The 25,509-nt window shown below is 55.7% G+C and overlaps 1 protein-coding gene across 3 annotated transcripts; it reads left to right on the top strand.

Annotated features, from left to right (window-relative positions):
• The first annotated feature begins 1,599 nt into the window (after nt 1–1,599).
• On the top strand, nt 1,600–25,319 carry RORC (RAR related orphan receptor C). Of its 3 annotated transcripts, none has more exons than XM_082346684.1 (11): nt 1,600–1,748; nt 4,024–4,053; nt 15,265–15,350; nt 15,670–15,811; nt 17,061–17,573; nt 17,800–17,921; nt 18,810–18,942; nt 19,107–19,214; nt 19,396–19,506; nt 20,884–20,993; nt 23,896–25,319. In XM_082346684.1, the coding sequence occupies exons 1-11, from the start codon at nt 1,601–1,603 to the stop codon at nt 24,055–24,057; spliced, it is 1,665 nt and encodes a 554-aa protein (XP_082202810.1). In that variant the 5' UTR covers nt 1,600; the 3' UTR covers nt 24,058–25,319. The 3 variants fall into 3 exon arrangements, with proteins under 3 accessions (XP_082202810.1, XP_082202811.1, XP_082202812.1); XM_082346685.1 differs by having other exon boundaries at nt 19,107–19,178; XM_082346686.1 differs by lacking the exons at nt 1,600–1,748; nt 4,024–4,053 and adding an exon at nt 6,760–6,905.
• Nucleotides 25,320–25,509: the final 190 nt, after the last annotated feature.

Genomic DNA, 25,509 nt, shown 5'->3' on the forward strand with positions numbered 1-25,509 from the left:
CAGGCATGGAGGGGTTGGCAGGCAGAGACACAGAGAGAGGATACTGAGAGGAAGCAAAGCCAATCGTGGGCAGGGAAGGGGACAGCAGAGCAACACTGCCCCAGCACCCCCTGCACCCTGCCCCTCTGCCTCTTGCCGGCTCTACTTGTCTGCTGGGCACTGGCCTGGGTGGTGCTTTAGAGAGCTTTGCTTCTTACTCCAAGCTTGCCCAAGGGGCTGAGCCCCAAAACAGACCAACATCCTGTTCTGTGCAGAGAAGTATACACAGACGCGTGGGCCATGCATTTACCAAAAGGACACGGGGATAATCAGAGTCTCAGAGGAACAGACACACGCCCCCAGACTCTCGGTACAGGAAGGTCCCCAAAAGTTTCCACTCCACTCTTCCTCACTCCCTGCACCCTTGTCAACCATCCTGGGAGCTGGAAAGTCCTTTTCTACTTCTAACCTTTGTCCCGTAAGCTGCAGCCCTCCGGAGTCTCTGGGAGCTACCCAGGAACGGAGGTGTTGATGGTAGCAGAGCGTGAGGTTCCAGGGTGGGGCACGAGTGGAGGATGGTGAGGTGGGAGGGCAGGTGAGGGAAGGGACAGCTGCCTGCCCTCTCCACGCCAGATGCCACGTGCACCATGCTGGGGGGAGTGGGCTGCAGTCACGAGGCTGAGGCGTGGCTGGCTCCTGCTCTGCTGTTTACCAGCTAGGAGTGAGAGCAGGAGGAGGTGCCAGGGAGCCTCCCCACTGCAGCCTGGCCTCTGGCCAGCCGGCCTGTTGGGTAAGCAGGAGAGCCAGGCCCAGCTAATCAAACTCTGGGCCGAGGCTGTGCAGGAGATTAGTGGCATCCGGGTCCCGCGGAAGCAGTATCCTGTAGCCCTCCACAGAGCCCTTCCTCAGCGTGGGTCTGCCCAGTGTGGGAGGGTCTCCTTGCCGCAACTAGTGCAGTGTAGCGTGGCTCCTCTCCTGTGCCACTGCTCCTCTGCCTCAGCACACTCCTCCAGGCCTGCCCCCAGCCCGCAACAAACCAGGAGGATGTGGAGGCATCAGGGAGCCAGGGAATTCTAGGGAAGGGCAGCAAAGGGCAGAGGCTAAGCAAGCGGAGGCCTCAAGGAACCCAAGAACCATGGAGATGAGTCTGACCTCATCCTGTAGAAGAGGCACCATCCCCCGAATAAGCCATCCCGTCTTCATCTCTCCCGTCCCCACCTCCCCTGTTCCTGTCACCTGTCTTGGTCAAGTGGAAAGCACATGATTCTAAAGTCACAGAGACCTGGGTTCAAATCACAGCTCAGCCACTTATTGTCCTGTGCAAGCCCTTGGGCAACTCATGACTATCTTTGAGCATCACTTAGCTTATAAGCACCACATAGTTATCTGGAGCAGCCATGCTGGCCCCATGGTGGATGTTGGGAGGATTGGAGAAAATCACGGATTTCCATAAAGTGACCGGCAAAGGGCCCAGCACACAGAAGGTGATCGATAAATGCCAGCCCCCTTCCCATCACCTAACCTGTTTCTCCTCAAGGCTCCAAACTCCGTTCCTCCCATCTCTCCCCTTGTCCCCTCCTGATGCCAGGATGCTCTGCCAGCCACTCCTTTCCCCTGCCTGATGCTGGGCCAGGTGCTCCCTCCCTCCTCCCTCTGCCCTCCCCTGGGCCCTGCTCCCTGCCCTCCTGGGCAGCCAGGGCAGCAAGGACGGCACCAAGGGAGTTGCCCCATGGACAGGGCCCCACAGAGACACCACCGAGCCTCGCAGGGTAAGAGGCCCTACGGCCCTGCAGGCAGGTGGAAGGGGCTGCCAGGAGCTTCAGAGGAGAGGGAGAGATGGCAAGAGACTGGTCGGGAAGTGAGGAGGGAGGAGGGGCAAGCAAAGAGAGAAGGAGAGAAAGATGAGTCGGCAGGGGAAGGAAGGCAGGCCGGTGAGAAAGGACAGGTCTCGATAGAGACTGAAGGAGAAATGGGAGGGGGGGCTGGGGACCTGCCAGAGGAGGAGAAATAGGAAGGGAGAGAGACAGGAAGCACAGGGAGGGGAAAGAAGGGGAGAGCTGAAGAAGGAAGAGACGGGTGGAATGGGGGAAGAGAGGGGAGCAGAGTCAGGGAAGCTGGAGGGAGGAAGGGTCCACGTCCCAAGTGTGAGCGCCCCCTGGGAGAAAAGGCAGGCACTGCTCATCTGGCTGGGACCCCAGGCAGCAGTGGGAGGCTGACCACTCCACCTTCTTCTGTTCATTCAGCAACGGAGGAAGCCGTCCTGCCTGTAGGGATGACAAAGGGTCGGGGAGAAAGCAACAGAACCCTGTCCACCGCCCTTGCCCACCAGCCCAGCACATTCCTCCCCGCTGGCCTGGGGGGATGGGGCCTCATTTTCTGCAGAAAATGTGGGGCACTCAGCCAGGGGCAGCGGGGGACGGAGAGTCAGGCGGTCCTTGGGCCCGCAGATGGTCTAACTCAGAGACTCTCTCGGTAGGATCCCAGGGCCACGTGCTAGGTCAGGTGTGAGCGCTGAGGGGAAAAGCTGCAGGGCCACCTGGTGTAGGAAGAACTCCGCTGCCGGGGCAAGCACGGGGACCACCCCTACCCCGGGGCCTGCTCTGAGGCGCAAGGCTGGAGGCCAAAGAGACGGTGCCACGTCAGGGAGGAAGCTGGGTGGAGCCAGGCAGGATGGGTGGGGAGGCGGGAGGGGCCGGATGGAGCCACTCCCTCTCTGGGCAGTCCTCCGCCCACCCCACCCCCGGCAGAACCCAGGCCTTCCAGTCCCCTCGCCCGCCCCCGCCCAGGCCAGCAGAGGAAGTCTGCTTGCAAGGAGCATCTTCTGGGCAGGGGGACAGCGTGTGTGTGTGCGGGGGGCTTGAACGGAAGCGGGGTGGGGGGGGGGCGTCAAGGACTGGACAAGTAGAAGGAAGAAAACTACAGGAGAGCAGAGTCAGAGGTTAGGGAAACTATAGGGGCCATAAGGCAGGCCTGCAGGGTTTTCTGAAATGAAAGACTGGCCCTGTGCTCTGTGAGGAGCCGCTGTGTGGATGTAAGAAATGCACCAAGGCCTGGCAGGGGAAGCTTCTTCTCAGGGGCTCCCTTGGTAGGTGTTTAATAAAAGCTAACCGTATGGATGAATGAGTGACACACTCCCCCCCACTCCAACGAGGCTCCAGCTAAGGCTTTCCCCTCAGCAGCTGCCCCTCTGGAGGTCTGGGCCTCCCTGCCCACCCCGCATCAACCCGCCTGTGCTCCCTACTGCCTGCCCTCCCCCTGGACCAGCCACACACAGCAGCAGGGTGGAGGCGGGGCGGGCGGGGGGGGGATCCTGTCCTCTGCAGGCTGGTGAGCCAGTGGAGCCAGAGCCTGCAGGAGGCATAGCAGGAGTCTGTGCTTGCAGCTCTCCCTTCCTCTTCCCCCTAACATCCTCACTACCCTACCCTCAACCACCACACCTGTGGAATTCCCAGCTGCTCTCAGGCACAAATAAGCAACCAAGAGATTGAACTCCAGCTGCGGAGTATTTATTGTGCACCTCTAAGGGGCAGGCACAACAGAATCACAAGATGAACAAGGCAGACACGGTCCCTGCCTCCATGGGGCTCACTGTCTAGCAGGAAAGCCCCGTTTCACAGATTTCACAGTTATAGCAGTGAGATGATGTGGTGAGTACCAGGAACTCAAATGCTCGTGGTGAGTGTGTAAGCACAAAGGCAGGAGGAGTTCTCCAAGGAAAAGACATAATCAGGAACCTGGGGGATGAGAAGTTATCTAGATTGAGGAGGGGCAAGGGAAGGGCATTCCAGGCAGAAGGAATAGTGTGGAGCAGTCCCAGAGTAGTGAGGAGCCTGGCACTTCTGAGGACCCGGAAGAGGCCTCGTGTGACTGTAGGGCAGAGAGTGAAGAGAGGGGTGCAGTGGAGGGTGGTCCTACCTTCTCCTCAGATGGCAGGTTCTGCTGGGAAGGAATGGGGTGGGGATGAGGGCCTGGGCATTGGGGAGTGTCTCTCGGTCCTCCGTGGTCCTCAACCTTTGGCCCTGACCCCCTCTCTTCTCTTCACAGAGCTGCTGGCTGCAAAGAAGACCCACACCTGTGAGTAGAGAATTGGGGTAGGAACTGGTGCTGGGGCGTGGAGAGATGGCAAAGAATTCAGCAAGGGTTCCAGGGAGGTCCGTGTAAAAGAAAGGCGCGTGCCTTGCACAGAGATGGAGCAGCTGGGCAGAGATGTCCGGGCCTGAAGGGAGGTGGAGCCTAGAAAAACGGGGGACATGGGGAGATGGGGAAAGGAGGGGCAGGGGTGAAGAAACCTCAAGATCAGGGCAATCGGAAGAGATAAGAAAGAAGCCTGAAGAGTGAGAGGGAACATCGCAGAGAAACAAGGAGAGAACAGTGAAAGCGGGCCATGGTAGAAGGAGAGGAAGCTGCTGGACAGAGGCACAGGAGCCGCAAGGGGGTGGGGCAGATCGCTGGGCCAGCGGGGAGACGGGGAGGCAGGGTGGCCTCAGGGACTCCGGGAGCCTGCACCAGGCTTTGTGGAGGCAGAGCCAGGTTTGGTGTTCATCTCTGTGGTTAACACATCCCGAGGTGTGAACAAGCCTGGGGCCAGCCTGTGCAGGGCTAGAGAGCAGGAAAGCCTTCATCTCTGTAGGAAACATAGAGATAGGAACACTCTGGGTCCTGGGGCCCTGAAAGACTGAGGCTACAGCGTGTGAGAAAGGGGTTAGAGCTCAGGAAGGACTTCCCAGTGGATACTAGCAAGTAACATCCTCTCTAGGGAACTCTCAGCACATCAGATCTATCCTCCTAGTTCATGGGAGAGGCTACTCCCCCAGAAAATGCACCCACTGCACCTTGGTCTCAAAGCTCATGTCCCAGCCACATGCCCTTACCAGCCTGAGGGCACTCTGAGGAAGGCCTTCTAAGCATCCTTGAATTGATGAGGACGACTCTGAGGTAGGAAAGGCCACCTGCATTTCTCTATGGCCCTCCCTTGGATTGCCTACCAGTTCCCCCTGAGAGCTCACTGCGGCTCCTCCTGCTGTCAAAACTGCCTAGAGCTCCCTGTTCCAAGCAGAGAGATCTCAGAGGGCAAAAGCACCACCCTCCTCCCTGAGCTGGTCAGACAGGGGCTGGGGGGCCACCGGGAGGCTACATCCTTCTGGTGGGGGGGTTGCTTTGCTCAGCACAATCCTGATCGGTGCCTCGCCTGCCCCTAGCCACAGGGCCCCACGGAAATGCTGAGCAGGGCCCTGGGAGGAAAGCGGGTCAAGGAGTGACGCGGGTGAGGTGGGGGAGGTGAGGACCAGGGACCATATGTGGGTGGGGGGAGATGGGGGACTTTCGGAGCATCTGGAACTGGAAGAGCCTCAACTCCATTCCTACCCTTAACCCCTCACCGCAGAAACCTCGGCCAGGACCACGCCCCCTTACCCCTTCGCAACCCACTGGCCCCGTGCAGCCACACCCTCACCCCACCCCCACCGATGAGTGTCCTCCCCCAAGCCACTGCCCAGCTCCTGAGAGCCCGAGGAAGGCCAGCCGGGGAAAGGCTTGTGCCAGGCTGAGGAGCCCTGGAGTCCCGGCAAGATCAGAGACCTCTTAGGAGTTTTGGCCCAGAGAATCCAGGAGAAATGAACACCTCCTCCAGGCCCAGAGGCTCTGAAAAATGGGCTCCAGAATTGAGACAGCCCCCCAAAGGGGGTCTGAGACAACCCCAAGAAGGGAGGAACCCGAGAGGGACCCCCAGACCAAGAGGGGGCCTGATTACTAAGGGATCCTGAAGAGGGAACCCCGAGGCTGAGGTACCCCACGGAGCAGATATGAGGCTCAGAGAGCTTCTGAAGTTGACGGGCTCCACAGAAGGACCCCAAGGCCAAGAAACTCTACAGAGAGATTCGCACACCGGGAGACCCTCGTAAGCAGACCTGAACCAGAGAAAACTTCCCATTCCTCAAGTGGAATCTGGGGCCAGACTGCCTGATTTTGAATCCTGACTCCACCACTTTACTAGCTGTGTGACCTTGGGCAAGATACCTAACCCCTCTGTGTCTCACTTTCCTCATCTTTGAAATAGGTATAATGGTACCTACCACATAAAGTATTTTTTGAGGATTAGCTAATCCACATAAAACATTAAGAACCATTTCTGACATATAGCTAAGCCATCATCATCATCATCATCATCATCATCTGCATTCCAATTTCAGCAGTTTTGCTCCTGAGGAAATTTCTGATGGACTAACCCCTCCTACAGATCGTGGCACTGGTCTGATGATTATTACTGCTGCTATTATCATTTATTCCCTAGCCCAGGGCATGCACCGTGTCTGTAGGGAGGGCGTGAGCATGGTAGGTGGTGGGGCAGCCTCCCAGACTGCATCTCACTGAGCTCGGCTCTCGGCAGTCCACAGGGTCGCAGGTGGCCCCAGGCAGACATTCTGTGACTTACCTCTAGAAATATCCCTGTCCCTGGAGTCACCTGGCAAAGAGGGTCAGGCTCTGGGATCCTCGGGGGGAGGGGGAGTAGGGACCTGGCCCCAGGCTCGCGTGAGCTCCATTCCGGCTCCCCAGCCAGAACTACCCTGGCGGGTGGAAACAGCTTTTACCGCGTGTGTCTGTCGCCTGTGGTTTTGGAATTTTCCAACGCCCCCTGCGATTGGCTGCCCCGCCCCTCACACTCTGCCCCAGGCCCAGATTGGCCACATGGGGCGCCTGTCATCCTACCCGCTACACCCCAGAGGGGTGGGGGGGTGGAGCTGGGGGGGTTGTCACTCGGCCACCTGTGGGGTGCAGATCTTAAACCCCCCGCCCAGAAGCATTGGGGGAGAGCTAGGTGCAGAGCCGCGGCCCGCAGCCCCACTGCCAGCTGCGCCCCATCCCTGGAACACCCCCGCTGAGAAGGACAGGGAGCCCAGGCGGCAAAGCCCACGACTCAGTCATGAGAAGTAAGTGAATGGGCCACCCGGGAGAGGGGAAGCCTGGGGCCCTCTGGAAAGGACGGGCACCTTGGGAACAGTGTGAGCAGAGCTGAGTGCTCTTCCCTGGCAGGGTGTGTCCCGGTCAAGGCCAAGGTCTGTGGGGAGATGGGTGGAATAGTCGGGGAGTCTTGTCCCTGAGCAGTTCTCTTAGAGCAGCCACAGTAAAGGGACTATTGAGGAACTCCTGTGTCATGGGCTCTGCAAAGGATCTCCAAGAGTATCTGAGGTACCCTGCCCCTCGTTTTACAAAAAAGAGACTGAGACCCAGAGAGGCCCAGTGCTTCACCCCAGATCACACAGCTGTAGTAGGTGGAGGCTGGTAATTAACAGGCAGCCTGAACTCACTCCCCTGGCTCCCACTGCAGTGTTTCCCTCCGTGCCTCCAAACTGCCTGAGAGTAGGGTGAGAAAAGAGTCCGGAGGAGTTGCTGTACCCTGAAGCGGTGGGACAGTGAGGGTAAAGCCAGGTCAGCAGGCAGAGGCGGTCAGAACCCCAGCATCCAGGCCTCTGAGCCATCACGCTCTCTGCCCAATGCAGGAACAAGATGACCAAGTGGAATCCAGCCAGGGTGCTCTGTGTGTGTGTGTGTGTGTGTGTGTGTGTGTGTGTGTGTGAGAGAGAGAGAGAGAGAGAGAAAGAGAGAGAGAAAGAGACCCCCCCCGACCCCAGGTTCAGATGCCTGTTTGATGAGTAGGATCAGACAGTGGAGATGGGAGCAAAAAGCCCTCAGCTTCACCCGTTTCCTGGCCCGGAGCCACGGGCCAACAGCTGGTGGGCAGATGTCTGGGGTCCCTGTGCCTTCTAGCAGAGCAGGGGTGGGCAACTCGCCCTCGTAAGGGAAGCCAGAGGACCTCTCAGAGCACAGGGCGAAGGAGGAAAAGGGAAGTCCCATGCCCCTGTGGCCTGAGGCCTGAGGTACCCCCAGCCTCAACCTGGGGTCTTCCCGCAACCCACAAAAGAGAGGCCATATTAGATCCTGGAAAGACCCGTGGGCTGAGTCTAAAGACCGGGTTCTGGTGCCACCTCTGTCACAGACTAGCCTTGTAGCCTTAGGCAAGTCATTGGGCCCTTGTCGCCTGTAAAACAAGTAAGCTGAATTTTAAAACAAAACCAACTTTGGGGAAGCGCCCAGTTCTGAGGGCCCAGGACCAAGGAGAGAGCGCTGGTCTCTGAGTTAAGCACCTCCAAGGGTAGTGGAGGAAACTCAGCTCTCCCAGAGGGTACACAGAGAGGCGGCCAAGGAAAGGAAAGAGCTTCACTTCCACGTTTGGGACAGAGACTCCAGTGCCTGTGTATGAGCTGGGGCAGGTCAGGAGGGGTGAGGAGAAGAGCCAAAATCTTCCACAAGAAGAAGGGCCTCTTGGGGCTTCAGTTTCCCTTCTAGCTTCTTCCCATTAGCAGCAAAGGTTAGCAAACCGGTCTTCCCAGAAATGGTCTCAAATCAGCAAATCCACCCTGGGAAGCAATGATCAGATGTGCTTCAGAGCGTGGCAGGAGGGCAGGAGTCCCTGGGACTGGACAGGGGAGACACTTGGTCAGCTCTACATGATATCCCCCTGGGCAGTAGGCAAGAGAGGGGTCTCCTCCAATCTGGGGTTGGTACCACTGGTCCTTCTCACTTGGACATCCCTGGGTATCTCATAGCCCCAGATTATCTGACTGCCCTGACCCCCTAGGGAGTACCAGCCATCACCATGTTCTCTGACCTTAGCTGGGGCCGGCAGAGCACTGGGGTCTTGGGACTGTGACACACCCAAAGACCCAAGGGCCAGACACACAAGGAGCAGAAATAGATCAAGAAATAAAGAGAGATGCAGAGGCCAAACTCAAATGACGAAAGATCTATGAAACACATGGAGAGAGAGTGATGTCCGGATAGAGATATAACTGGAGAAATGCCAGGAGAGTCAAAACATTGCGGTGTCTAGCCTGAGACAGAACTGGAATGCAAAGATGGAAAGGCACACAGACGCAGGGAGAGACAGAGAGGAAAGAAAGCTGGTAGGAGAGGGGAGACACTGAGTATTGATCGGGTCTAGGAAGGCAGGAAGTGGGAAGCATGGGATTTATAGAAGTTCTGAAAGAATGATACAGGCTCTCTGCCATGGCAACCTGCTGGTCAGGAGAGAGGAAATGTCCATTAGCCAGAAAGACTCCCCAGCCAGCCAGAGGGAGGGTGTCCCCATCAGCTCACTCTGGGGCGCGGACGGTGTGGAGCCAATAGACATGAGGCCCCGCCATTAGGCCTGGATGGGGAGGTGGGAGGACGAGGGGTACGAGGTTGCATGCCTGTCTTTGCTGTGCCCTGATCTCTCTCAAGTCTGGTCATGAAAATGAGGAGCCATGGGCCAGAAAGAAGTCCAAGTCCCCGGGTGCCACAGACCTCAGCCTGAGAGCCCAGGACCATCTGAGAACTTTACGAAGGGCCCCCTCCTTCCTCGCATCACTGTTGCACCTTCGCCTTTTCCTCTCTTCCCATTCCTAACGGGACCCCCAAACACCCCCAGCCCAAGGCCCTAGATGTTGGGAGCATCCCAGCCCGTCCCACCGCAACGAAATGTGGGTGTTGGTGCGGCTGCCCCTCCCAGGGGCTCCCTCCCCCTCCCCTGCCCCCAGGCCACTGCCTCAAACAGGGAACGGGGACTTTCCCATGCTAAGAGCTCTCCAAGAAAGGCAGCCCTGGGGTCTCCTCCCGTCCCCCAGTGACTAGTCCTTTCTGAGATCTAATCTCCACTCCTCCTGCTGCTGCAGTGCTGCCCCTCCCTGGGACTCTGGGCTCAGAAAGGATGGAGATGTCTATCTGGGAGGAGGGACGGCAACAGGGCAGGGCCTCGGGGCCAGAGCCAGGGTCCTTCTGGGTCCACTGGTCTCCTGCCCCAGCAGAGGCACTCTGGAGAGGAGATGCAGCCCGGAGGCCGGGAAGGCCGCTGATTGTGACGTCTGGGCTCCCGCTCCTCACAGCTTCCTCCTGGTGATTCATGCCCTCCCCCAAGCCACTGGTTGTTTTCACTCAGTTTTTTTGTTTCCCCTCCTTTCTCCTGTCCCAGACTGCGGGGGTGGCAGGGCACCAAGCGGGGGGTTTCAGGTGGCTGGCTGTCTTTCGTGGCTTTTCAAAACCCCAGACTCTCCCTCGCCCACCTGAGTTTTAGCTTCACTACTTTCTCAGCCTGGGATCTGGGTGTATCAGCAGAAAATTCTCACCATGCGCAGGGAGGAGCGTTCACCAGGGACAACTGCTTCTCTCCTGACCCCCAACCCAACCCTCCCCCTCCTGCTCTTTGTGGCAGAGCCCACCACCGCCGTGGTTTCCAGCTTTGCAGAAGCTGCGGGAACTGAGAGCTGAGAAAGGAGGGAGGCTGGTGACAGGCTGGGGTACACAGGGGTTCCCTGGTCGGAGCTGTGGTCTCCGTGGGAGGAGAGGGACTAGTTTTGGCTGTGGGGTGAGGGGGCCCTAAGCTAAGAAAAGAGATGCATTCCTCTTGCCCACTCACTCATTCGTTCCTGCAGAGAGACCTACCAAGGTGTGTGAAAGCCAGGCCACACCCCAAGGGAGCTGTGGTCTCCCGAGTAGCCCCAAGACAGGAGCTCTGGTGGGATGGGCGAGCCATGCCTCCTTGGCCTTAGAAGCCAAGGGTAAAGGCAGGAGGGGGCTGGCACCACAGAAGGTGTGGGACAGAGGGAATAACGTCTCTCTGGATCTTTAGACTAGACATGAGTCTTGGCTTTAGTTCCACGGGTGTCCTCCCTGAATTCCGTTCCTAGCCCACCCCCTCACTTCACACTTTCCCCTGCAGCCGGTAACCTTGTCCCCCATCCCATTCTGCCCAGTGCATTTGGGTGTCTCATCCTTATAGAGTATATGGCTCAATAGTTGTGGACACTGGCTCTCAGGTTACAGAGACCTGGGTTCACATGCCAGATCTGCCACTTCTGGCTGTGTAACCTTAGTCAAGCCGCTTACTCTCCCCTGGACTCAGTTTTCTCATTTGTAAAATGGGGACAATACAAATAGTACCTACTTCACAGGATTGCTGTGATCATTAAATGAAAAATGTATGTAACGCCTGGCACAGAATAAGAATTCAGTCAGTGCTTATGTCTATCTTTATTACTCCCCCTTAATCAATGTCCGTTGGAGAAAAAGAGAGAGAAAGAGAAAAGAGGAAAAGCCTAGCTTCAGACTGATGGGGCACCAGGAGAAGACGAGGACCCCAGGGTTCCTCTGGCTGCATCCTTTCTCTACCAGAGCTGGGGGCTGGTTCCGGGGTTTGAGGGGAGAGATCCCCCTGGGTTGCAGCCCCTCCTTTGCTCCCACCACTTCCTCTCTGTGGCGTAGGGCACCTGGACAGGGCCCAGGGCTGTCTTCCTAAGGTGGCACAGGGCCAGGCTCTGGATGCATTCAAAGAGCCCTATCAATGAATCTCGCAGCTGTGAGAAAGGTGAGATTAGAGGAGGCTGGCGGGAGGGGGGACAGCCTACTTTGTCTCTACCGTATTTCCCCACACAGGAGGTGCCCAGAGGAAGCTCCCTGGGGATCCTTCAATCCCTGAAGCAGTCCAGAAGAGATTCATTTTCTTTTCCTAGTACCATGTCAGAATAAAGTTTTAGAGGTCACACTGGATGGCAGGGAAGATACAAGAATGAGCTGGGGAAGAGACCACCAACCCCACCCTTATGCCCCAGAAAGAGGCATAAACAGGAAGAGGGACTAAATTCTTGCTACTCAGAAAGGTAGGGTGAGGACCAGCAAGCTTGGGCACCAAGCAAGAGCTTGTTCCGATGGAGAGCCTGGATCCCCGTCAGACCTGCTGCGTAGGGACCTGCATTTTAACAAGCTCCCTAGGTGATCTTGTTTAAGACTCAGAGGTCTAGAGTCACGCAGTCACTAGGTGGTTTTGGGAGGTATCATGCGCACAGGGGCATTTCTCCCTCCTTGGAATTGGAGGGTTTCCTTTGGTGGGCCCTGGGAGAGAGCTACAGTGTGAGCTACAAAGATCTTCCCAAAGCGGCAAGTGAGGGCGGGCAGAGTGAGGGCTGCTGCAGGAGCCGTGCTGCAGGGGCTGGCCTAGACGTTCCTGACCTCGGCTTGGTTCTAGTTCCTGGCACTGTCAGGCCCTTAGATGGTAAGTTCCTGGCAGGCCAGGCTCCCGGGAAACAGCTTGAGTAATCCTGTGATTACTCAGCTCCCCTCCCCAATTTGCGTTCCCACCACCTGCTGCTTCAGGGACAGGGCTCGAGGGGGAGGTTTTGAAGGTGAGCTATCCGAGGTGTTTTTCAGCTCTGGCTCCCCCCACCGCCACCTCTGCCAGTCCTCTTCCCGTTCTCTCCCCTCCCCTCCTCCACAAGTCACACTCGTGTGCACCGGTACTTTCTCTTTGAGGTTTTGGGTAGATGGCATTGCCGGGGGACAGGTGGCAGGGCCAGGAGGGAGGAGTAGGATAAGAGGGCCTGACACTGCTGAGAGGGCCAGGGGCTGGGCATGGGCCCAGGACACGAGTGTGGGTTCTTCTGTGTTTCTGCGGCTCCCTCTCTCTCTGGGTCTGTCTCTGTTGTCTCCTGGTCCCCAAACTCTTGGTCTTTCTAGCTCAGAGGCTAGAGGGTCTGACCCTCTAGCCCGAAACCCCTGATCCTATGTGCCTGTCTCATTCCCTGGGTGCCTGCCTCACTGTGTACCTCTGTCTCGGACTATGGTTGGGGAGCATGGGGGAGTGGCTGGCCTGGTGGCCGGGGTCTAAACTCTGGTGTCCCCCAAACATGGGTATTTGTGAAGGTGGTTTGTGGCTGGCCACATCATCCTATGAGAAGGGCGAGGTCTTGGTGACACTGTTGTGAGGTTCCTAGGGCCAGGACCAGCAGTGAGTCAGGCTGTGGGGCAGAGAGATGTGTCTGAGTTACCCGTGTGGTCAGCTCACACACGCACACGGATGTGGCTCTTGGAGAAGGGAAGAGGCAGGGAGGCCTGTGGTTGAGGACTGGGCTGGAGCCCGAGTTCCCACTGCGGCTTGGCCTAGTCTCCCTCCCGCTTACTTTTTTGGGTGACCCATGTTGGTTTCTGCCCTCTCTGGGCTTAAGGCCACCGAGGAGAGAGAACCCACGGTGTTGGAGAGGAAATGCGTTGGGGAGAGGCAAGGGCAGACTCCACAGGGCACAAGCACTTCTCTTGGGCCTCAAATGCCTTCTGGGTTCTGTGCCCACTGCTGTGCTTGGTGGTAGCCAGCACACACGGTGCTCGCGGCCGCGCTGCGCTTTCCGCAGGTGATACCACATACCCACGGTGCTACCGCCCATCACCCCCTGGACAGGCGGTGAAGGCTATGCTTACCTTTTACTGGCAAAGGAACTGAGACCCAGAGAATCCAGTGGCTAGATGTGCACGTGCCCCCACGTTCTCTGCCCCTTTTCCGGGCACCCAATCCCCCCCCTTGTTCTCTCTTCCCTCCATTCATTCCAATCTGCTCTTAATTTACTGGAAAGAATCTGAAAGCTCCCTTGCTGTCTGTCCTGGATGATCACAGCCTATTGTGTGGGTGCTGGGCAGACTAGTGGGGCTGGGGGTGAGGAGAAGGCTCGAGCTCTAATGGAGGGACTTCAGACACCTATGCACCCCGTCCCCCGTGAGAAGGCAGCTGCTTACCCTGACTCAGCTCAAGGCTAGCCTGAGGGGATGATGGTTTAAGGATGACGGAAACAATATTTCAGGGAGTGCCACGGAGCCATGGTCACCCTCCCCACCTCACATCAGCAGGTCCTACACGCAACCAGGGTCCAGGCCTGGACCAGAGGAGAGTTCACAGGACTGTGGATTTGCCCTATAGGCAGGCTGCTGCTTCCTCTGACCCTTGGGATCAGAGATGAGAAGGGGCTACGGTCCTAGACCAATTTATGACATGCTCCACCCCAGGCATGCCCCCTCGGAGGGGAGGCAGCAGGTTAGCAATGTCAGAGGAGAGACCCACATGCCCTTAGGAGTGATGAAAACACCTAAAAGGGACACCAGCTCTGCCCAGTGCCTTCAAAGATTGGCTGGGGGGAGGCCAATGCCTGGTCCCTGAAGCTCAGCAGAGAGCTGTGGGCATTGACAAGGATGGGGCAAACCTGGGGCCAGTAACCAACCACAGTGAAGGGAGCGGGGAGGTAGGTTATAGTGAGCTCAGTGGGAGAGAGGGGGGTCCTGGCAGCCAGTGAACAAACACTAACAAATATGCACGTGTGCACACTGGCTCAAGCAGACATGTCTATTGGCTCACGAACCACATGTACCTTTCATGTGTACACATACACACACACACACACACACACACACACACACACGAGCACCCCTTCAAACATGCAACATGCCCACTGATGTGTGTGCCCCAAAAGTCATATACACAGAACAGCCGAATGGAAAGCTATGGGGAACTGGGATATAGACCCAGCTCCTGGGTAAACTAGCGGTATGAACCTGGGCCAACCACCTGATCTCATTTGGCCTATTCCTTCATCTGTGAAGGAAAAAAAGAGGTTGAATTTGATGGTCCGTAGTCCCAGCCAGTGTTAACCTTCATGATTCGTGCACACACAGTTGGACGCAGAGGCCCTCGTACACACGTAAGCATGCACACTCTCATACGTGGAGACTCGCACAGCCACCCTCTGCTCTGGGGCCAGGAACCTAGGAGGCCTGTTTGATCCGCTCCCTGGCTCTCAGACATCCAGCAGAGCTGGCTTGTTGACCCCACTTTCCTGGGCTCCATCTCGGCTTCTCCTTACCCTCTCTGGGGCCCACCCAGTGGACCCTGCCCCCTTCGGCCCGTGGTCTCTGCACAGCCCCTCCCTGAGCCTTCACTGCCCAGCCGAGGATGGCTGGCATCTCTACCTGTCCCCCAGGTGCCTCCTGCCTGGTGGACCACATCTTCCCACCATGCCCCACACTCTGCCCCTGTGGGCCGAGCCCCAGTGGGGGAGGGCGGCACAGAGGAAGCCCCCTGGGCGGGAAGCAGGTGTTGTGAAGCCATGAGGACTCCTAGGTCCCCAGGCAAGAGGGAGGCAACTAGAGCTTTTCATCTTGAAGGGCTGAACAGGTGGCCTCTGCAGCTGCTTTCTCTGCCCCCGTAGAACTGATACAACCCCCGGCCAGCCCGGGAAACTAAAACAGCCTCCACAGACACTTTGCTGAGTGGCATTTGGCATTCACTCCTTCATCCGTCTTGCAAGAGGGAAACAGCAAGCTGGAGCGGGGGAGGGAAGCAGGGGAAGCACCGTGTCCCTGTATCTGTCCCCCAGGTACAGGCGGTAGGATACACCGAAGGCTCCTGGGCTGACCTCTGCTCTTTCCCTCTTCTAGCACAAATTGAAGTGATCCCTTGCAAAATCTGTGGGGACAAATCATCTGGGATCCATTACGGGGTTATCACCTGTGAGGGGTGCAAGGTGAGTACACACACATATACAGTCTCTTCAGAGGTGGGGAGAGGGACCTCGGCGGCCTTTGTTCTGCCTGCAGGGCTGGTCTCCTGAGACAGCTAGAGAGCTACCCGGGTGGCACCTTGCCTGGAGAGCCCGGCGCACAGGAGGGCCTTGTCTTCAACTAGGGAAGTGATTGCAGGACAGATTACAATGGAGGGGAGAAAACTGAGGCGTCGTGTAAGATCTGGAAAAGGTGGGGCTAGAGCTTGCGGGCTGCAGGCACTTGGGACTGAGCTGGGCCTGGCCCGGATCAGCAGCCCTGGTCTCCACCTGCCTTCCCCAGGGTTTCTTCCGCCGGAGCCAGCAGTGTAATGTGGCTTACTCCTGCACCCGTCAGCAGAACTGCCCCATCGACCGCACCAGCCGAAACCGATGCCAGCACTGCCGCCTGCAGAAATGCCTGGCCCTGGGCATGTCCCGAGACGGTGAGGCCAAGCGGGCAGCCCACGAGGCTTCAGTCTCCAGAGGGGCAGCCTGACCTGCTGTGCCAGACAGGGGTTAGAACGCCCTTCGGGAGCTCCGTCCCTCCCTCTGGCAGGCCCTTGTCTCTTCCACTGTTCACCATGGCAGTGGGCAGGCTACCCTCAACAAAGGTCTTCACAGTGCCCAGCTTCAGGCTCTGCTACAACAACCCTCCTTTCCCCAAGGTCCCAGACTCTTCATTTTCTCCTTCCTCGGGATGGAGTCTCCTCACCCGACTCCCCTGTGACCCAGATCCCATCCGCATTCCACATCTTTCCCTCCTGCCCCATGGCTCCAGTTCCAGCTCCGTCTCCCTCCCTAGTGCCCCATCCCCAGCCTGGGCCAGGGGGAGGTGGCTGCGAATGGGACCAGAGTTGGCCTGAGAACAGCCCAGAAGGCTGAGGCTGGGGAGGCCGGCTGTTCCTGGAGGCTTTTCTCCACCTTCCTCAGCCACTGCCCCTCGCAGCCCCCAAACTGCTCCCCCGGCAACACCACAGAAGGAGCCCAGGCCGGGGCTGGGGGAGACCTGAGGTGATGAGGAGCCAGAAGGAGCCTGTCAGCACTTTTCAGCGCCCAAAATAACAAAGTGAAAGGAAACACGCAGTGTTACAAAGGGGCAGGCGGGGCGACGAGGGGCTGTGTCCCCACACCTGGGAGGGGTGGCGGGCAAATGAAAAGGCAGGAAAGAGAGAGCAGAAGAGGATGTTCAGAAACCAGCCGCGAAGCCTGGGTTGGGCTGTGGTGAGTATCTAGGTCACCAGGGAGCCTGCAGGCCTGACCACAGGGGGACCTGCATTCTCGGCTCTCCTCTTCCTCCGACCCTCCTAGACAGGCGAGGTGACCCCAATACAGCTCGAGGCCCCCCACTCAGCCACCCCCAGCCCCATATCACGAGGCCAGGGCCCTCAGTCAGGACTCATTGCTTGCATTCTGCCACCAGTAGAAGCTGGTTTCGAGCCAGGAGAGTTTGCCCGGGAGACTGAAATGTCTGGGCTGGACCGAGCCCCGAAGCAAACCAGAGTGAGAGGTGGGAGGGGTCTTGAACAAAAGTGCCCTGAAGGGAGGCTCTCAGGCAAGACTGGAGAAGCTCTGCTGGGAGTCAGCTATTCAGGGAGCAGCAAGTTAATCCTGTGATGACCCAGATGCCTACTCACTCTGCCCTGTACCCTGTCCTCCCCCCTCAAAAACTCCTGATCCCCAAACCTCTTTCAGCTGTCAAGTTCGGCCGCATGTCCAAGAAGCAAAGGGACAGCCTGCATGCTGAGGTGCAGAAACAACTGCAACAGCGGCAACAGCAGCAGAGGGAACAAGCGGCCAAGACCCCTCCCGCAGGAGCCCAAGGAGCAGACCCCCTCGCCTGCACCTTGGGGCTCCCAGATGGGCAGCTGCCCCTGGGCTCCTCGCCTGACCTGCCGGAGGCCTCAGCCTGTCCCCCCAGTCTCCTGAGAGCCCCAGGCTGCGGGCCCTCCTACTCCAACAGCTTGGCCAAGGCCGGGCTCAACGGGGCCTCGTACCACCTGGAATACAGCCCTGAGCGGGGCAAGGCCGGGGGCAGAGAGAACTGCTATGGCACAGGCAGCCAGCCGGCCCCTGACAGGTGTGGACTCCACTTCGAGGACCCCAGGCACCCTGGGCTTGGGGAACCAGGACGGGGCCCGGACAGCTACTTCAGCCCCAGTTTCCGCAGCACCCCAGAGGCGCCTTATGCCTCCCTGACGGAGATTGGTGAGCCCCTGGGGAGGTAGCTGGGGAGAAGGGAGGGGGAGGAAGATAAGGGAGGGGCTTCCAAGAAAGGGGCCCTAGTCAGCACCCTCTGTAAACCAGACGTGCACAGGGGCCTCGGGGGGAGGCAGAGCAGGGCTAGGCCAGGCAGAGGAGTGCCCTTTGTACGGGAAGGGTAGGAGCTGGCTGAGATCGAGCCCCTGCTTTCCTCCTCCTCCTCCGGCCCCAGAGCATCTGGTGCAGAACGTTTTTAAGTCCTACCGAGAGACGTGTCAGCTGCGGCTGGAGGACCTGCTCGGACAGCGCTCCACCGTCTTCTCCCGAGAGGAGGTGGCCGGCTACCAGAGGAAGGTGAGGCCAGGGGACCGCGCAGGGAAGGGAGGACCTCCCACCACCACTGGGGGGTCCAGAGACAGCCACCTGCACACGCAAGTGGGCTGGGGCGAGGCAGGGTATCCCAGAAAGACACAGTGGGTACCGCTGTTAAGTATGCACCCTAGCAGTTGGATGAGAGCTTCTCCTTAGCTCCTGCCTATGGTCATTTTACGCGGCCTTCATCCTACCTCCCCCATCACGCCGACCTTGGCGAACAGACCTCAGCCTAAGCTCCTTCCTCCTCCGTCAACAACGACAAGAGTCAGAATCCTGAGCAGCATTTGTTAAACGCTCCTTCTCTGCCAGGCACTGTGCTGAGCGCTTTACATAAATTATCCTTGACCCTAAGGACAACCAACCTATGAGGCTGGCCTCTATCTCTGTTCTTAATGGACCGAGAAACTGAGCTCAGAGGAGTTCGTAGACTTACTCCTCGTCGCAAAGTAGTGGATCTGAAAGCAAATTCAGATCCATCGGGCTCCAAAGCTTGTTCTCTCCCTCCTGTCACTCTGACAACATCTCCTGCGCTAAAAGCACTTGTTTGGTACTGAACTTGAGTATGTCTTAGTCACCTCAACAAGATGCACACTCTTTGAGGGCAAAGCTGTATCTCAGACGTTTGTTAATTCCCCACAACAGCTAACTCTGCACCAGTGGCTGGTGGGCGCTCAGTAAGTGCGTCCAAGTGACAAGAATTAACCTGGAGTGCACATTTGTGCTAAGAATAGGCTAAAAACATGGGTGCTGAGAATGTGGTGGTTCAGAATCTACCCCCTGCAGTTTATCTGTCTGGGTTCCCAGGGCCTTGGCGGGGGGCCCGGGGTCATAAAGAGGGCTACAGTGGGACCCCCTCCTTCCCTGCAGTCAATGTGGGAGATGTGGGAACGCTGTGCCCACCGCCTCACCGAGGCCATTCAGTACGTGGTGGAGTTCGCTAAGAGGCTCTCGGGCTTTATGGAGCTCTGCCAGAATGACCAGATCGTGCTACTCAAAGCAGGTGCCCAGGGAGAGGGGGCAGGCCTGGGGGCAGTGGGGACAGATGAGGAAACGGGCAGGGCTGAGTGGAGGGAGGTGACTTAAGGGAACTGGGACACTGAGGGAGACAGAGACAGATTCCTGGCCGTGTTTGATGGTGTACCTGCCTTTCTCCCCACTCCCCAGGAGCCATGGAAGTGGTGCTGGTCAGGATGTGCCGGGCCTACAATGCTGACAACCACACAGTCTTTTTTGAAGGCAAATACGGTGGCATGGAGCTCTTCCGAGCCTTGGGTGAGGGGCAGGGGGAAATGAGAGAGAGGAGTCGGATGCCAACCCCATCCGAGGCTTGGAGACCCAGGGCCCCCTCTTTTCATGACAGATTGCCCGCTCTGCTCCAAACACCAAGGGGCGGGTGTCCTCGGGCACTGTGGCCTCACCCACCTTGCTCACTCTTTCGTTTCCACCCCACCAGGCTGCAGCGAGCTCATCAGCTCCATCTTTGACTTCTCCCACTCCCTGAGTGCCTTGCATTTTTCCGAGGACGAGATTGCCCTCTACACGGCCCTCGTCCTCATCAATGCCAGTGAGTGTCACTGGGCTTGGGTAAAGGACATTCGGGCAGTGGTGTGGGGGGGTGGCGCAACAGATACTGAAGAGTCTGGACCTTCGCTCGTGGTTAAATCTGGCAAGTCACTTTAAAGAGCTGAATGAGCCCCCCTGAATATTGCTGTAAAATTATGAGTTAAAATAAAGACACAGAGGAGCCTGACAGAGGGAAAAGAGCAGCGCAGGTGGGGTTGGAGAAGTGGGGAGACGCGAGGAAGAGAGGAAGTGAGCCATTTCCCTGGGAGAAATTAGTCTGCTTGTGAGTCCCTGTCAGTGACTCCATTGCGGCCACACGTTGGAATCACCTGGGGAGCTTTAAAACCGATTGCTGCGACTCTGAGGTCATTGATCTGGGGTGCTGCCGGAACACCAGAAGTTTTAACAGCCTCTCACAAGTGATTGTAATGTGCCACCAAGCTTGAGAATCACTGCTCTGTGTGAACTCATTTCAAGACTACATGCCATCGGGAATTCCCTGGCCGTCCAGTAGTTAGGATTCCACGCTTTCACTGCCGAGGGCATGGGTTCAATCCCTGGTTGGGGAACTAAGATCCCACAAGCCCCGTAGCGCAGCCAGAAACAGAAATGAAAAACAAAACAAAACAAAAGACAACATGCCATCATGGCAGGACTCTGGATGTCCGTTCCACTGGAATGGAGTGGGCTGGGTGAGCCAGCTGAATGCTAAGGATTCAGAGAACCTGGGGAAGTGGGTTGAGCTGCTAACCCTAGTTTGCAGACCAAGATTATCAGTCTTCTGGCTCTGCCAATGAGTAGAGACCTAAACATTCCCCTTGAACTGGAAATAAAGACTTAAAAGACGACTTCTGGGTATTTTATGGAGTCAGGGCAAAAGGTGGTTTGTCTCTTGAAGTTAGCCACAGACTGCTGCAGAGGCCTTGATGCTGACCTAGGTGGCTTCACAAAGCCCATCTTCCTATCTGGGGCCATCCCTGCCAGGTGGCGGGGAAGAAGAGAGAACTTTTTTTTTTTCTTCCCCACAGCAGAGTTTTAGTGCCTAGCTTTGAATTAGCTATGTGAAATATCAGGGTACCAGGGATAGGGCAGCTTGGAACTGGGATATTGGAATGTCTTATCCCTTTCATCTCTCTCCAGTTTTCCTTGTAGAAAGCTAGCCCAGCCCAAGGCCCCATAGCTTACCATTATCAAACCAAGACACACACACACACACACACACACACACACACACACACACACACACACACTTACACTCTCTCTCACTCAGCTAGGAAGATCTATATTCAGCACAGATGTCCAGAATGACACACCCTTTTGGGGAAGTTAACGTCCATGCTCTTTCTTTTTCTTGCTATGGTCCCATCCCCTCCTTCAGACCGGCCAGGGCTCCAAGAGAAAAGGAAAGTAGAACAGCTGCAGTACAATCTGGAGCTGGCCTTTCATCACCATCTCTGCAAGACTCATCGCCACGGCATCCTGGCAAAGGTAGGAGCAGTCCCTGGGACAGAGGAGGTCAGGCCCAGTGCCAGATCTGTGACATCACGGCTTGCGAGGGCCATGGTCTGAGGGTCCAGAGGAGGAAGTGCTTGAGTGCTAAGTTGTGTGAGAGAGCTTGCAACAGCTTGGGGGCAAGGGGACTGATCAGTCACTTCCATGCGGGTAAAGATGGGAAGTTAGGGAGCCTGGAATTGGGAGGGACCTCCAGGGAACAATTCAGTTTAATAGAGCCACCGCTTACCCAGCACCTGCTTGTACCGTGGAATGGAAAGATACAGAGATGCCGTCCTTACCCCCACGAAGAGTTTTTAATCTGCTGTGAAGAAGAGACTCGTGTACCAATGACCCTAACATAGAGGAGAATGTGTTATGGGATATAATAATAATGCGATTAACAAAGTGCTTTCACAGATATGCTCATCTTTATGACAACTCAGTCAGTAAGATAGGTGTTAAAATCTCCCTGTAGTGATAAGGAAACTTAAATGACTTGTCCAATTTTATGCAATCATAAGTGATAAATGTAAGGTTTAATCCCAGGGCTTTTTCTACCTTATCCCTGTGCCCCTAATATAGTACTACAGTAAGAGATATTGGGGAAATGTGAGAGCATGGAAGAGAGATTAAAAATAACTTGAGGGTAAAAGGAGTGGGTCATAAATTCTTCCTAGAGGAGGTGGCATTTAAACTAGGCCATGAAATATGTAAGATTTTAACGGGCCTTCAGGGGGTGGGACAGGCATTCCAAGCTTAGGGAAAAATATGGACAAAAATAAGGAGGCAAGATAATGCATATACGGAGAATAGTTCATGGAACATTTTGACTAAAGTGTAAGGTCAGGAGCTGGGATAGATTGATGGGGGCAGGGAAGTAGCAGAAGACAAGCTTGAAAATTAGGTCAAGGAGCAAATCAGAGAGGACTTTCAAGGCCATATTAAAGAGTTAAGACTTTATTTCCAGGCAATGGAGAGCACCAAAGGCTAGAGGAATGATATCATCAGAGTTATTATTTAGGCAATTTAATTTGGAACCAGTGTAAAGGAACCATTTATGTAATGGTTCAAGCAATGGGCACTTGCTATGTGCCAGGCAGAGTGCTAGGTGCTGAGAATACAGAAATGCCTTAAACGACAGGCTCTGCCCTAAATAAACTTCAAGTCTGGTAGAATAGATTAGGAGGAGGAGAACCTGAGAGAGCAGTTGGAAAGCAAATCTCTGTTGGATCCACCTTCAGAATACATCACCTCCCACTGTTACCCCCTAGCTGTCAGTTCTCACTTGGACCATTAAAGAGTCCTCCTTAACTGGACCCCTGCTCCATCCCTGTCTGTCCTACGGCAGCCACACAGCACTGTTCGCAGTGCTCCTAGAGCTGCCCATCATGCTGAAAATCAAATCTAGAGTCTGTGTCGTGGTCTACTGGCCTCATGATGTGTCTGACCCCCGACTTCTTTTCTCACCTCATCTCCTTCCACTGCCCTCTCAGTCACCCGTTCCAGCAACACTGGCCTCCTTGCTATTCCTTGAACACATCAAGCCCGGTTGCTTCTCAGGACTTTGCTGTTCCAGCTGCCTGGAAGGTTCTTCCCCTAGTTTTCCAAATGGCCTGCTCCATCCCTTCATTCTGGAGAGGTTTTCCCAGACCACCCCATACAAAAAGCCCTCTACCCATCACTCTGCTTTATTGTTTTTTAAAGAAGTTTTCTAACATATATTTATTTTCTGGCTCCCTCACTAAAATATACATTTAATAAAGGTAGAGATTTTATTTTCTTCACTGATCTATCACCACAATCCATCACAGTTCCTAGCCAAAAGGGTCTCAACAAATATTTGAGAATGAATGAAAGAATGAATGAAAGAATGAATGAATGAAGCTATTGCAATAGCCCAGACAAACGCAAAATAAAGCAGGAGGAATGAAAAGAGGATGAATTCAAGAGATTTCAAGGGATCCCATGCTGCCTGCTCTTCCCTGACTGTCCCTTTCCTAGGCAACTAAGCTGGGGAAAAGGGGGTGGCTGGTGAGAGGTATTTTTAAGGCTCACTTGGTTATACAGGAAACTGCAGAAGATAAATGGTTTTCTCAGCCTTTCTCCAGTGAGGTCTCCCTGCCTCTGTCTCCTCATGGCTCTCTGGGCCTTTTTCATTCCCCTCCACTGGCTGAGTGCTGGCAGTGTTGGTTTACTATTTGCAGTGTTGGGTACCTGTTTGGAAATTGCTTAGTCCAAACAAACAGTTATTGAGCATTTGCCATGTGTAAGCAGCTTGATAGGTACAGAGGATACAGACAGAGGGAGGGAGGGAAGGGAGAGAGAGAGACCCTACCTAAGGAGTTTAAATCTAGGGTAGGGAGACAGACAAATTGGATCATTTTCCTAAAATGGGATTTCGGTGCTGCACAGAGGGAAACCCAAAGGAAGGGCCCTTAACCCAGGGAAATAGTCCTAGAGGAGGTAACACTGAAGGTGAGTAAGAATTAGCCAAGCACAGAAGAATTGGAAAGGCATTCCAGGGGAGGGGAACAGTATCAACAAAGGCAAAGAGGCACGTAACATTGTATAACAGAGAGTGACAGAATTTCACTATTATAAAAGCATAAAGTGTGAGTTAGAGAGTCTTTAACAGGGCTCATCTTAGGAGTAGCAGGAACACCATTTGCGGGTTTCAGCCAGAAAACATGTACCTGTCCCATAGCAGTTCTCGCTAGCCTCCAGTTGCCTGAACACAGACCTACCCCTACCAATGGGATCTGGCTGTTCCACAAGTGCCAAGTGCGCAGGGAGAAAGCAAGGAGAGTTATCCCAGCCCAGGAAGGATGGGGGCACTTCTCTGCTCTGGGGACAGAGCTGTAGTACTGACCCTCCTTCCCCATGAACCCATGTCCAGCTGCCACCCAAGGGGAAGCTTCGGAGCCTGTGTAGCCAGCATGTGGAAAAGCTGCAAACCTTCCAGCATCTCCACCCCATCGTGGTCCAAGCTGCTTTCCCTCCGCTCTACAAGGAACTCTTCAGCACTGAAATCGAGTCACCTGAGGGGCTGTCCAAGTGACCTGGAAGAGGGACTCCGTTCCCTTCCCTAGAGCCTGGTGGCTCACCTTCCCCTTGGCCTTTTCCTTTCCTGTGCGCCCTGGAGGGTGGTCTCTGCCTGTTTTGGGGGGGTGAGCAAATGCGGAGACTGGCTTTCTGCCCACCAGCCTGCCTGGCAGCGGGCCAAGAGCTAGAGGGTGGGGATGGAGGAACACCATCTCCAGCCTCAGCTTTGTCCTGGCCCCTCTCAGCTTCTGGGGGACCTGGGGTGGGATACAAGGACCTCTAGGAGGACCTAGGTGTCCTCAGGACAACAGGGGGATCCAGGACACCCTGGACAAACAGAACTCAACTCTGGGCTCAGAAGCTAAGAATAGGCCTTTGAAATACCTCATTGCATTTCCCTGGGGGCTTTGGCTGGGGAGATGCATCAAGCTCAGAGACTGGCATCTGGAGCCCAGAAGGACCTGTATATAACATGAATCTGGATCTTTAGATTTTCTGCCTTCCCCCTTCCTCCCAGCTCAGCAAGGAAGTTGTTGGGAACCCTGGGGTCTAAAAAAGACTAGATATGTGGAGGGTAAGGACGGGATGGGGGTAAGGGAGGGGCTGGGGATAATATTTTTATGGGATTTGGGTATAAGGATAGGGTATGACGAAGGCCAAGAGCATCACAGACAGACAGACAGACAGAGGGTTAGAACTCAAACTTCTTATGTGCACTTTAAAAATAGACTTTAGTGGTTACACAAATCTGATCAGAGACACATGTCCACATACATGTGAAACACATACTCACACACTTAACCTGTAGTCATGCAGCTCTATAGACGCATTTAATCTGACACAGTCTCTGTCTTCCTTGAGGTCACAGATCAGAGGAACTTAGTGGCCTCAGGGAAGATCCCAATCCTGAGGGACCCCAGAACATTTTCACCTGGTGCCCCAGTTCACCAATCTTAGACGTGGGGTGGCCCAAACTCTATCCCAGCCCCGGCTGTCTTCTGTCAAAGGAAACCCTAAAAGAAGAGATGGCTGGACACTGATAAGTCAGAAGGCCAAGGACAGACCCCCGGAGGACTGTCTGGGCCCCATCCTCCAGCCCTGCTCTCGTTATGGAGAAAGGCAGCAGATGCGATTCCACCACTCTGTGCCTGGGTACCACCAAGTCTGGCAGGGTGAAGGAGACCTGTTTCTCCAGCCGTGATCTTGCCCGAGAACTTCTCTTGCCTTTATAAATAGCTGTGAGCCCTCCTCTGAGGGATAAACAGCAGGTGGTCAGGACGGTTTTGTTTTTTTTTTCCTCTCAGGGGAGGGTAAACATAAACCCTAACCTGTGCCATTCTTTATAAAATGACTTCAAAGGCAAGAGGCATTGCTGCTCTGCAATCTCATTCCCGCGTGAGGACCCAGGTTCCCAGCCCTGCCAGCCGTCAGCACTGTAAGAAGTCTGCACCCACCCTGAGCGGTCCCC

This window comes from Balaenoptera borealis, assembly GCF_965194805.1.
Source record: "Balaenoptera borealis genome assembly, chromosome: 1".
NCBI classification, from domain to species: Eukaryota; Metazoa; Chordata; class Mammalia; order Artiodactyla; family Balaenopteridae; genus Balaenoptera; species Balaenoptera borealis.